Raw genomic sequence first — 14,201 nt, forward strand, 5'->3', positions numbered from 1 at the left:
GATATATAATCAAATAGCATGGTTTCTTACTCGATCAGACTTTATTACTCAAACAAATCTTTTCCAATCAACACTTTCTCAACCAACAACTATCAAACGGCCTCTTAATTAAGTGATCAAATAAACACAATCCAAAAATTAAGCAACCAGATTTGACCTCATTAGACAAAACTTAAAACAATCAAACAATATCATCACATCGAACGAGACAACTTAATAGTATTTATTCAAACAAATCACATTCCTAATTTTTCAACAATATCCCCCACAAATTCATTATTTTCTCAACACCATGAACAAAACAACACAAGCATATATGAAAACTTAAAGAGGCAAAATCCAAAAAAATCCTTACTTTTTGGATGATATAATCGTAGAACTTGACACATACAATAAGAATAACTATAATCTAAGAGTTCAAAAAATTCAAAATCGCTCAAAAGAAAAAGAAGCTAAAAGGGATTCTTCAAGCTCTTTGAAACCTCTGTATACCGTCTCTATTTGGCTCTGTGGTAGATTCAACCTCCTTACTTCCGTCACATACCTACACAAGGGGTAAAAATGTAATTACACATTAAAAATAAAAATAAAAATTTTTAAAATGTTAAAAGTTGAACGAAAAATTTACCGATTTGCAGCACTTGCAATCTTATCACGAATCCCATGATGAATAGCAGCTCTCTGATCCATAGAAAAGGTCCCACGAAGAAGTGAACCGCCAATGGAAGCCGCCCCTGTTCCGGTTGCAGAAACAGACACCGCCCATTCCCGGACCACCACCAACACCGACCTCAAAAGCCTTAATTTTAAAGTGGGTGACAATAAAATAACACCACTTGCTAACAACTGATCATAAGTATTCAACACAGGTTCCACTGCCCCTTTGCAAGCTGCCATAAGTGCCCTTGCCACATCCTCATCTCCAACACCTTCCACCCCCGTAACCACTCGCTCCTACCAAAAAAAATTAAATTAAATTAAATTGTGTTTGATGAAAAAATAATATTTTGATAGTTCATACCAATGCAGCTTTCTCGAGGTGTAGACATAATGTGTCTAAAGGAAGCACAGCACTGTCTCCAGGGTAAACGTGGGACCCGATTCTTTTGAGAACAGAACATGCTTCAGCAATTCCCCCTTTGGAAACTGCTTGATCCATTAGTCTTGCCCATGTGTCACGTACTATGTTGCTATCTGTGTCACCCGAATAGCTTGCAAAATATAGCATTTCCAAACATATCTACAGAAAAAAAAAAATCAATATTAGTATATTCCAAAATCGAATATGATATTATATTAATGATGTTGTATATGTATACCTCCCAGAGTTCAAAAGGAACGGCGTATTCGTTATATAACTGGGTGATGCTTTTTAAATCAAGAGACAACTCCTTGACTTTTTCTTTAACTGAGTTGAGATTTGAATTGTTTGTGTTTGATGTGCTAGGAGAAGCTTCTATTCTTGAGACAATTCCTTCCAATTCCTCTTTGATTTTTATTTGGAATTGAAGAACTGTTAGTTTTCCTTCAAGTAAATCTAATAGCCCGCTGTCTCTCGATGAATTTGTGAGGCTGTCATTCCCACTTGCACTTTTTGCCTGAATCACCGCATTGCTCAAGTATTGTCGCCTGAATATTTTTTTTTAAATAATAATATTAAAATGTTAGATGAGAGTAATTTTTTTTTAAAGGGTGTTGTTACTTGTTAGTTTGTGTATACCTTTGGTCAAGTGTTGGGTGGTTTTCTAGACCAGTTGAACGTCTTTCTGCTAATCGAAGTAGTACATGAGCTGCTAAAATATGTTGTCTTTTTAACACGTAATATTTTGCTAAAAGCTCAGAATATTTTGTCTGATGAGAGGAAATTTGTGCTCCAGAAACACCCCGGACCTATATAGTTATAAAAAGATTATTTAGTGAAATTTTAAGGAAAAAGATTAATGTAAAAAGTTTTATATATATATATATATATATATAATAATAGTAAAACCTGTTGTGTAGGTTCACGGGCAGCATTCTGTAAGAAAGGAACCAAATCAGGTCCACCAAACTCCAAAAGTTCATCTTCAAGCCCCAAATCAATCAATGTTTTGTATAAGTATTGATGAAAGATTCTGTCAGATGATTGGACACCAAGTTGAATGATTTGACATATGAATTTCTTTCGGGCAGCTGGGGCAAGCGAATGGGCAGATGGTCTGATGGGAGACCCGAATTCCCTTTGTGAAACTTCACCTTTTAGTGATGTTAAAGCACTGGTAATAACCTCATAACACCTTTCTCTTTGAGCAAGTGCATGTGCTCTAATTCCATCGTCTATTTGCTCATTAAGGGCGTCTCCATTAGGGTCCAAAGCCTCTGCCTTTTGAAGTGGTAATCGAACCACTGCTTCATAAAATCTGCATTTTTTTTCTTGTTAATTTCAAAAAAGCTCTTAACACGTTTTTTTGGGAAAAGACACAGTTGTTTTTTATTTAAACCAGTAACACCAAAGAAAACATGTTATGTTAAGTTAAGTTATTAACCATTGAGCTGGTTGAGATGATGACATGGGTTACCTTAAAAGGGTTAATTCAAGAAAGCCCTTACATTTGACAGGTTTTTTTTTAAAAAGTCAGAAAATTAAAAAATCATTTAGACCCATAACTCTAAGGAAGCTTGTTAATTTAAACCCATTTGGCACCCCAATTCAACCAGTTTAGGTGATGACATGGATTTTCTTGAAAAAGACAAAAAGTTGATTTTTTCATTTTAACACAGGAGCTTTTGATGACATGTCAAGTTGACTGGACAAATTTATATATACAACCAACTTTTCAAATATATAGAAATGTCTAGTCAACTTGCCATGTCATCAACATTTTCCATGCCATAATGAAAAGAAAATTAAATTTTGGATTTTTAAAAAACATGCCAAAATATAAGGGATTTCTTGGAGGTTGGAATTAACCCTTTTATGAAATTCCAGGTCAGCAACTCAACTGGTTCAATGGGTAAAGAAAAAGGTTTAAAAAACAAGTTTGTTCAGAGTTACAGATTTAAATGGAAAAAAAACAACTGTCTTTTTTGGTTTTTCCTAAACCATGTCAAAATGTAAGGGCTTTTTTGGAATTAAACCTTACAAACCCACATAAATAATACAAGAAAAAAGAAAAACCTCAAGTCCTCGAAGCGTTTACAGACAGTTTGAAGATCTGCAGATTCAGGAACACCACTTAATTTACTAAAAGCATCTCTTGCAAGTGTTTCCCTTTCTTCATTGTTAGAAGCATTAGCAGCTTTTTCAAGACATTCAACAGCTAAATAGAATTTGTAATCAGATTCTTTGTAAAAACTTGGACATCCTTCACGTAACCTTCCGCTGATGTCATCAACTGTTCCCCTACCATCTGGCCCGGTGTAATACTATGGAAATCAAGAATATAATGTAGAGACTAGAGAGACACGCTTAAAAACAAATGGAGTGTTAAAGGGCTCATTGGTAATTTACTTACCTCCATTAGAGAAGATACAAGTCTTGTGGCAAGTTTATCACCTTCTTCAGAGCAGGCTAACTGGTGGAAAGTCAACTGAGTCAACGCCTGCTTTGTATTATGGTCAAAGCCTTGAAGCAACCGAGTGACATGGTGTCGTGAAAGAAGTTGGAGGAGAAATAGAGCTTCACCACATCTTAGGAGCAATTGTCTTACACACTCCATTGCCCTTACCTACAAGGTTTGACTAGTCAACATCTTTTAAATCCAACAAGATTAACTAAAAATGGATCAATTTGGGTTACACTTCATGGATAATCACAAACATGACCAATATTTGTGCTCCCATTTAACAAATTGACCAATTTTTTACCTTTTTAACAAGATAAGCATCTATAGTTTTTAAAAAGATAAAAAAGAATTAGTGGATCAACCGTGTATTATAAAAAAAAAAAAACCATTTTTGCCCCTTATTTTGCCACCACTGAAAGCTATCATGAAAGTCAAAAAGTCAAATTTACCTCCATGGAAGCTAGTTCTGTAGGGCTGTAAGGAAGTCTCTGCCTTTTACTAGATGTCCCAATTTCACTAGCCTCCAAATTCCTAGAATAAGGATTAAAAAAATTCCTTGCCAAACCCATATTACCACTTACCAAATCGCCACCTGTCCCAATCAAAATCGAACCAGTCAAATCACCCAAACCACCAACACTCCCATAAATCCCCCTCCTTTGATTCCTTCTTGACCTTAAAAACTTCTCAACACTTCTAAGTTTATCTTCTAAAACCCCCATTGCATCAACAGAAAGCCTACACGCAACAATCCCATCTAAACTTCCTTCAAAAACCATCACAGGAAGCTCCCACACAGGCAAAAGTAGCCTTGAAGCACACAAACAAACCCCTTCATGAGCCCCTGAAAACACCGGTTCAGCCTCTTGTACAACTTGCCCCATGCTAAACCCACCAAGGGCAGTTCGGGTATTTCCCAATGCCACACCACTACCTTCAAGTTGAGGCACCCCAACAACTCTTGGATCCTCAAAAGCCTCAGCTGCCTTTTCAGCCACAACATTGTTTATAAAACTTTCCGTATGAACTACCCTTGAAGCCAACATTAAACACATTGCAGCAGCTTCACCGGATCCAAATCGGTTAAAAAAATCTTCCAATATCGCCCTTGGTGTGTTGGACTCCAACAATTTTCTTAAAATATCAACCGGACGATTAAAAACAACTTCCATCATTCCCATTGTACTAAAAACAATGATTCGTCTCCTCGGGAGTATATGCTGAGTTGGCAGGTCGCCTCTCGCCCAAAGTTTTCCGGCCAACTTTTCCGGCGACTCGCCGGAGTTGTCATATCCGGAAAACTCTAACTGTGAGTAGAGTGATTGCACTGTGGCAGCTGTTTCAGGTAAGGGTAACACCTCTGCTACAGCTAACATCCGGCCTTCAATAGGTAAAGAAGAGACACATTCCCGTAATGCCCTTGAGCTTCTGACACCTGTCCCTAAATTAGAAGAAGAATGGGTGGTGGAATCACGATTCACTATTAAAAGTGAGGAGGTGGTTGAAGGAGATGAATCAGAAAGTACAAGTGTTGCAGATGAGTAATGTGCTGATTCTATCTTTAAAGAAAGATCTTCATTTTGAGCTCTGGAAAATGACCCAAATGACCCTAGAGGAGGGGCAGGTCTTGTTGTTACAACTTTTAAGCAACTTGGTTTTTGAAGATTACTACTAAATGCTCCTCCAACACTCCCACTGTTTTTAGTAGTGGAAAGATACATTCGTCTACCATCTGATAATATTGCAACAAGATGTAGCCATTTTGACTCTACTGTTGATAAAGGTGATATAGAGACTATAGAAGCTTTTGTTGAACGTGTGGCACCCCGAGATCCTGCCACCTGTCTAGCAGTGTTGTGTAGATCCCTTTGATTGATCAAATTCTTTTCTTCTGTCACCTTTTTAAGTGGTCCTTCACCATTTTCACCTAATGAAAAAACTTGAATCTTCATTTCTTCAGTTCGTGCATACAAAATGTGTCTCTCATTGTCAACAGCCATTTCAACAATGGGGTCCACAGCACCAAATTTGAATACATTTGGTACCACCCACCTGAATTTGAACAAAAAAGAACATTAAGAATAGTAAATATGCAGGAAATAATGCATCTCATATATATTTTAGATTTATATTTATATTTTATACCTTGAAACAACACTACCAAGGCCTGAAGTCAAACAAACTTTCCTGCATTGTTTGTGCCAACTTGAACCAGAGGTATAATGCATCTCATATATATGTCCATCACGTCCAGCTAAGAAAATATGACCTTTATTTGTACAAGCAATAGATGTCATGGTGACTCCATCAGATGGAATTTTGTACTCTCGTAAAGGTTGTAATGACACCTCAGCATAAGGATCTGTTCCATCACCATTTCCAGAGCAACATACTCCAATGAGAAGCAGCTAACATACATAAATGAAAGATGTCAGTAAATTGAATAATTAGTAAGAAAAGATACAGGTTATGAAGTTATTACCTCAACAGGAGTTGCCAAGACTAGAAGATATTGAATAGCTTCAACAAAAACCCCTGGTTTTACTTTCACTAAACCAACAGCACAGATGGCTTGTTCTTCACCACTGTATTCGGGACATTGGCTATCCCTAAATGAAAAAAGTTTAAGCCAAATTCAGGAGAAGAATTGTGAGGCTATGTAATTGAAAGAGTAATGAAATTACTTACCATTTATCAAAACGCCAAAGAAATAAAGAATTATCTACAGATGCCCATGCCCTACGAATCTCAGGAAATATTCCACATAAAGCAGTGCCTTCTCCTCCAGCTGCATTGTATCTTTCTATGAGTACTGGTGGCAACTCCCTGCTATCTACCACTTCAACTAAAGGAGGCCACTGCAATAAGATGAGGCTACATTAATGGGAATTATAATGATCAAATCTTTTGAAGTTGTTATAACTTTATATGTTTTGTGGTGCTTATAATTCATTGAGATGTGAATTCAAGCATCAAGTCATCAACCAGAACCCAATGTGGTTAACTCGGATGCATTCAGCTAATGCTTTAAAAATGCAACTTTTCGCAAATTCATTCCTTTTTAGTACTTGTAAACAACTATAAGGTATTCAGCACTTCATCCTCAGAAATTTTCAGGATTTCCATCAACTCTAAAGTTGAAAACCGAAACGTACAACATCCGAACGTCACATGCTTTTCTTACAAGAAAAAGAGGGTGTATTTGCTTACAATGAATACCCAAACACGTAAATCGATAAAAAGTAAGAGTCTCAATACCCAAAAACACAAATAGAAATATTAATGAAACGGCGATTTCAGGGTTACCTCTCTGGGGTGAGTAGAGTAAGGATGACTAGTATATCTTGACGCTTCTAGGGCTTCTTCTAGGTCAAGCTGAGCTGAAACATCTCTACCGATACGGTCGCTCACTACAAGACTTGCTTTGGTGATATCTCGCATTACAATCTCGTTTTCCCAAGACATCTTCGTCTTCCTCGGAGAATGCTACACGATACTGAAAGATTGATAATAAACAAATCTAGAATAACACGGAACTATATCGATAATAGTCCAAATTGCATTCGATCTCTAGGGTTCTGAGATGGGCATTGAGAGAAGTAGAGTAACCAGGGATTTTTGAACGATTTGGCAATGGCTACGGGGGTTTTACGTGAATTCTTTAGAAGAGTTGGTAGGGTTTTTGTGAAATTGGGGATTTATGGTGTTCTGTAAAATAGTGGCGGGCAAATTAAGCTGAGTTCAAAGAGAAATTTCCCAAATTGTAAGGGGCCAAATTATTATCCTTTATAACATTTACCAATTTGCTTATTTTTTACGGTTCATAAAGTCAGTTAAAAAAAATGTTATTCTATCAAATAAAACTTAACCCTTGTTTGAAAGTTCCTGTTGAATCATATTTGACTTGATTTTAAATGTTTACTGAATCACAAGCTTTGAGGTGTTTGTTTTATGCTTTAAACCAATTTTTATTCTTTATCTTTTCATAAAAGTTAAAAAGAAACTAAATGTTTGGCAAAAGGAAAAGAACTTTTCAGAAAAAAGAAAAATAAGCATTTTGAAAAATCATAGGAACGTGATTTTTTTGTAACTTTTGAAACCCTTAAAACTGAAATTACTTTTATATCCCCAACTACCTTAATCTCAATTACCATTTTTTAATCATTTTACATGTAAAAATTAAACCAAACACGTTTTAAAAACAACTTTTGATTTTTACTTTTCAAAAGTTAATCAAACATATTTTTAAAAATATCTTTTACAAAAAATCTTTTGAAGGTAAAAAGATATCTCAAACACCCTTTTTAAGTGAAACTATGTTGTTTGATTACGTATCTAAATAACAGTGTTGAATGTTGATAATGACCGTTTTACCTTTATAAAATATATTTATATAAAATCATATTTATTGTTAAATTGCAAATATTCATCAAAATACATTAAATTCTTATTACAAATTTATTGATTTAGAACATGATTGAATTCCCAAAGTACAAATCAATAATTCTTAAATAAGTATAAATTGATAGTCTTTTTGTTTGTTCCAAAACTATAAGTAAATATTCAAAAGTAGCACCTACGATACACATAATACTCATATATTGCATTTTTTAAAATTCCAAAATGGTGATGACTCTTCGATTAAGTTGCAATCAAGGTATAGTGAATATCATATATCGTACATTATTTGTTGGTTCATACTTAACCACATCTATATCACAAAATGAAAAATACTAGCATTAATTGATTGATAACTCACCATCCAACAAGGCCATGCTACTATAAAATGAACTCAAACAATTATTGTGAACTATTTTTGAAAAAAAAAATCATATATCTAAAGGACAAAAGAGTTGATATTAACAATTGAAACAAACCATTAAATGAAAAAGAAATCAAGTTTAGTTGAAGACAACTAAAAAAAATAGATCTATTAAGAATACATACTTGATAATTTCAATATGTTAACCTCAACATAGAGAATAGACATGTTAACCTATTTGCAAAAGTCACATAAAAATAAAATAAGAGAGGTTTAATTCATTTAATTAGAAAAATCCACACCTGCAAAATTAGATTCAATAGGAGAAAGGTCGTTTAAATTATTTGTTCCTTAACACCTAAAATTCAATTTCAATGTGGCATTTTATCAAACACAATTTCTACAGGGTAATAAATATTAAATTTCACTGTATTAAATTTTTTAGTTCAAATTCCATATTTGCATATAAATTAGTCAAAACATGAAAACAAATATTAAAAATCAGATAATGAAGAACAAACTTGCAAGAAAATATACCTTAATTTTGACACCTTTAATACAACTCTTAAATGAAGTGGAAGGTGGTCGGAGCTCATGTAGGCATCAATAGACGGGAACGATGAAGGCGTCGGTCGGAGGATGGAGGAGCGATCCAAATGTTGGAGGTGGGATTTGCCTTTGCAGATTTCAAGGGCGGCATATAAGAAGAAGCACGGGCAAGAGGAAGGAGAAATCGAGAAAGGAAAATAACGTCAATGGATGTGTTTTTATCCGGTTAACGAATTTTTTTGGGGACCGAGTCAGCGACTCCACGACCGAGTAAGAGGTATTAAACATATTCATTTGGATTGGGTCAAATTTAACCTCTAACTAGACTCGGTAAGAGGTATATCAAACAGAGACTTAGTTGTGCTTTAAAGAAAAAACTTCATATATCTTTTTCTTTCTTTGCAATCTCTGATATTTCTCTATCTCTCTCTCTCTTTCTCTCTTTCTCTCACACACACACAATAAAAACATTGACTCTTTAAAAAAAACTTAGACACAACTAACACCACCATCAAATAATCATTGCACCGCCCTCCATAAACCCTAGCACACAACCGCATCTTTTCTACATGGTCGTTAGATCTAAACTACCACTCATCACCATCGGATTGTGTTCTCTGCCTTTCCTTTCTAACAGTTTGATTTCTTATTGGTACAAATATGGTTTTCTATCAAATCTAGATTATTGATGCAAGGAATAGTTGTTGCACTTTTGGATTTGACTTTCGTTTGAAAATACCTCTTATGGTTTTAATTTTCAGTTTTTTGTTCATCATTTTCCAGTTTTATTTATTGATTTAAAGGCAAACCCAACACCCAACAATAAATATTTTAGATGATAACTTAACACCTTTATAGGAATAAAATTTCGGTAATGTACGAAAACAAACAATAAAATAGAAAAACTGAGGCATGTGTTTAACACATTGTCCTTAAAACAAATTTGCTCGCTACCGGATGTTTGTTTTCCAGGATACAACAATTTGAAGTGGTTCTTCTAGACCACCCGAACTCTCAATAGGCTTGGATTATATCCTCAATATAGCTAGAAAAAAAATGGGGAAGTAGAGAGTTTTCTTGCATTCTTTTGGTGTCCTCAAATGGTTATATAGTTGTAGTTTTTATACTACATATTCTATAACATCCAATTAAATACCTCTATTAATTACAAAATTAATATGTGTTAGTATGTAATTAAATTGTAATATTAATTACAATTTCAGTTACAAAAGAAAGAAATGTTTGCAAGAAAGGTCCCTGGATTTTTCTTTTCTTTCTCTCAACCATTAAACTCGTTTATTTACTTCTTCCAACACCCTTACTTTAAGGATTGATTTCTCATCCACATAAATCCATTTTGGACATGTTAAAAAATAGGGAAAACCCAATTTTATAAATTGCTTTACACCAATTTTCTAACAATCCCCCACATTAATGAAAATTGATCACGCATTTTCAAGCTACCTAAATAAAATCTAGCAGTTGATTCATGTATAGGATAGGTAGGTGTTACCGTTTGAACATTCCCTTAAGATACATATTTATTTTGCTAGCGGACTAGTAGACCCGATGTCCTTGAACTATTATGTCGTTTATGTAAATAATCAATATGTGTCTCACATGATTCTCCCTGACCTAGTTAGGTTTTCATTGATGTGTCTGTTATGGTCATGGACACATGCCTGGTTCTGTAAGAGCTCTTAGGAATGTACACATACAATTCCATTTGAAGCAACCCCAATTCTCTCTCACATAGGTGACTATATAATAATCATTAGAAGCTAATTAGTGATGATTATCATTTATCATCGATGACTATATGCTTAACATGCATTACTATTTGTTTTAGAAATGGGTTGGGGTTGACCCCCACAGTGATTCACAAATGTTATATGCAAGTAGGTTGTCCCATTGAACCTATATCTTGGGATCTCCATTCAACTAGGTTGGGTTTTCCTTCACAATAACTTATTAATCTGTGGGTTTTAGTCTCATTCCTCATAACAACCTCTCATTCCAAACAATTCGTTAGCGGATTCACAATGTAGTCATCAAAGACAATTCATCTTGAGAGTCATTGTTGAATGGTGTCATGTATTTGACAAATATGTCTAGACTCACCATTTTTTACATCATCATGTATATATAGGAGTATTTGGCTCATCATGGGACATCTCCCAAGAACTTGTAAATCCATTTAGTTCATTGTCCAACCTTGCAAATTTTTTTCTCCTATATTTTCCAACAAATGTTGACCATTATCGATATGGTTATTACTACACCATAGTTACCACTATTGAATATGCATAAGTGTGTCAACATAATACGATAAGCATATGTACTACATGTATTTGTGAATTCACAATAACATTGGCCATATGTAATTATGAATATACCATACATGAGTCTCCTTGCAAATATTGTATTTTTCAATGCAATTTCTTGCTTTAACCATCTACATGTAAAATTCTTAAGGCATCTTATCTCAAGGATCCTAAATATGTCACAAAATGGAACAACATTCTGAAGTGTCATTTAAATGGATCGATTTCAACACATTTATTAATGTTGAAATAACATAGTCAAAATGTCGATACTATTGTTCCAAAACTTGCTTTAAGTCATATAATGACTTTACTACTCACACATTTTGTTGCTTTCGCTCGGGCAAGATAACAGCTTGGCAGTTCCATGTAGATTTATACTTCTAAATCTATATTTAGAAGTTTTAGTTCATATAAGAATGATATACTTCCATATTTCGAGAAGTCACAACCACATATAATTATAAGAGCATACAAATAAAGTTAAATAAGAAATTCTTATATTTGTAATCCAAACATATATTTCAAATATGTCATCAGCTCTTACTTTTCATTTGGAAATCCACTAAATCGCAATAATTTCTCAAGCTTAATAGTTCAACCAAGAGAACCATTATTAGTTTTTACAAATTAATCCAATATAATCTTCTAAGAAACGATCATATGATTCCAATTTTAGAATACTCATATTTCCACTCATAGTCCTTTCAACTTCATATTGAATATCTTAATATTCACCAAAACCTTTATCTTGTTTTGATGAATTCCAACCAATATTATTGGATTTAATAGAAATAGCTTCTTGTACTATAGAAGTATCATGTGATTCTAAATTTTCAAACAAGAAACCGATTCATATTTCTATTGAAATCATAGACCATTATGTTCTAACTGATTCTCATATTCTTTGGATTTATCTGCTTTCATTTTCTTCCTAGTGGTTTACATACTAGAGGTATATCCGGTAGCTCTCATGTGTGATTTGGCAAGATAGAATCCATTTCACTTTTAATTGCCTGTTTTCATTGAGATATGTCAAAGGAAGTGAATTCCTTTTTGAAAGTTTGAGGCTCTCTTTCAACCATATACATGCATAAATCATATCCAAATGATTTCTCACTTGTCCCCTTTTACTCCATCATGATCTATTTATTTCTCCATTTCTTCTTCATGAGAGGATTCTTTGTGCCCAATTGCTTTGGAGCACTTGTCTTTTATTTATCAAGACATGTAAACACTTTTCAAAGTATGATTCATTTTTTGATTCCATTAGTGTACAAGACAACAATAAACAATATTGTTTTGTGTATAACCAATAAAGGTGCAACCAACAATCTAGTCTCCAATCCTTACAACCATTAGGTTAGGTATAACACCCTTTACACCTACATTTGGATGTATTCGTAAGATGATTTTATACTCGACCATAAATTAGATGATATTTTTTCCCGTTTTCTTTTAGGGTACCTTATTTAAAAGGTAATTAGTTGATAACACAACTTCCCCCGCATTGATTATGGCAACCCAAAACATAAGCAACAACATGGCATTCATCATTTCATTTAAGATATGATGTTTCCTTTCAATGATGTCATTTGTTATGGTGAACAAGGTGCCATAAGCTCATGTTTAATACCATGACTTGCAAAAAAAATCCTCAAATGGTGATGCATATTCACCTCCACGTTCACTCTTTTTGTTGAAATGATTCTCAGCCTTGTTTTTGTAGAATTTAAACTTGTACATAATTACTTTTAAGTAAAGTAACATAACAAGTTTAATGCAATCATCAATAAAAGTGATAAAATACTTATATCACTGTTATATGGTTTCGACTTCATATCACACACATTTGTATGAATTAATCCAAGGGGTTTATTTATCCTTTCAACAAACTTGAATGATTGGGGATTAACTTTGACTCAACACAAGTGTTGCATCCATATTTTGACTTATACAAAAGTGAGCTATGTGTTCAAGTTTGATTAACATTCTTAATGTGTCAATATTAACATGTCCAAATCTGGCATGTCACACATTAGAAATTTAAGCAAGTAAGCAGAAGAGTTATCCAACTCATTGATATTAGGCTCATTAGCCAATATATGGAATTTAAACATTCCACCATCCTCATAGACCTTACCTACAAACATACTTTTTTAGGTTAGTACAAACTTATTTGACTCAAACACCAAACAAAATCCATGTTTATTCAAAAACCATCCAAACACTAAGTTCTTATATGGAACATACAACACATCATTAAGTGTTAGCTATTTTCTATGTTATACCATTTTTGGAATGTTTTAAGCACCAAATTGAAGTGTTTAGAATCACAATTTCAATAATAATTTTTTTCCTAAACTTGGACAACCTTATAATTATTGAGTCACTCCCTCTTTGAGCATACATGGCGTGTAGCACCCATATCAATCCATCACTCAATGGATTTAGCATCCATAAAGTTTACTTCGGTAATCGTTCCACTTTAGATAGTGACATTTCTAAAATCATTTATACCCTATATATAAATGTTTAGAATTCTAATTTCCAGAAAAATATGTTTGCCTCTTTCTTGGACAAAACTCAAGATAATTAAAATCTATATTTGAACAAATATGAAACTTGATTTCTGGTGTAGAATTTCTAAAATTTGATTTCTTATGCAAAAAATTGATGCAGAAATTCTGATCTCAGAAAATTTGATGTTTTCTTTCAACAAAACTATTTAAAATGTGATGTTTTTTAAGTAAACCAAGTTGTTTTCTGATTTCCAAAGCAATTTTACATAAAATTAAAGTCGTTTTTGACTAAACAAATCCTTTTTGTTTTTCACAAAACAATACAGTCTGTTCAATGTTGCTTTAGCCCTACTTAAACTTGTCAAAAATGAAATTTAAGTTCATAATCCAGTAGTCCTGTCTCTTAGCTCTCTAGGGACTACTTTCACAAGTTCATATGATTTTCCTACAACTTATTATGAGTTTTACAAAACTGTGTATCATAGTTGTTAAAATCTAA

The 14,201-nt window shown here is 33.7% G+C and overlaps 1 protein-coding gene across 2 annotated transcripts; it reads right to left on the minus strand.

Annotated features, from left to right (window-relative positions):
* Positions 1–201: 201 nt before the first annotated feature.
* On the minus strand, positions 202–7,284 carry NUP155 (nucleoporin 155). Of its 2 annotated transcripts, none has more exons than XM_078971565.1 (13): positions 6,852–7,284; positions 6,234–6,403; positions 6,028–6,154; positions 5,691–5,953; positions 4,127–5,597; positions 3,495–3,707; positions 3,158–3,405; positions 1,991–2,399; positions 1,721–1,890; positions 1,320–1,629; positions 1,022–1,240; positions 629–954; positions 202–544 (listed from the first exon to the last, which is right to left on the minus strand). In XM_078971565.1, exons 1-13 carry the CDS (start codon positions 7,008–7,010, stop codon positions 427–429), a joined length of 4,203 nt encoding a protein of 1,400 aa, XP_078827691.1. In that variant the 5' UTR covers positions 7,011–7,284; the 3' UTR covers positions 202–426. The 2 variants fall into 2 exon arrangements, with proteins under 2 accessions (XP_078827691.1, XP_078827690.1); XM_078971564.1 differs by having other exon boundaries at positions 3,995–5,597; positions 6,852–7,283.
* Between the last annotated feature and the right edge of the window lie 6,917 nt (positions 7,285–14,201).

This window comes from Lactuca saligna, chromosome 8 (genome assembly GCF_052625555.1).
Source record: "Lactuca saligna cultivar CGN05327 chromosome 8, ASM5262555v1, whole genome shotgun sequence".
NCBI classification, from domain to species: Eukaryota; Viridiplantae; Streptophyta; class Magnoliopsida; order Asterales; family Asteraceae; genus Lactuca; species Lactuca saligna.

Bases quoted from the DNA above. Each gene is read 5' to 3' on its own strand.
- NUP155 (XM_078971564.1), bottom strand. From the start codon at position 7,010: ATGTCTTGGGAAAACGAGATTGTAATGCGAGATATCACCAAAGCAAGT. The intron at 955-1,021 runs GTATGAACTATC...TTTTTTTGGTAG, and splicing joins ACCTCGAGAAAGCTGCATTG to GAGCGAGTGGTTACGGGGGT. The intron at 545-628 runs GTAAATTTTTCG...CCCCTTGTGTAG, and splicing joins ATTGCAAGTGCTGCAAATCG to GTATGTGACGGAAGTAAGGA.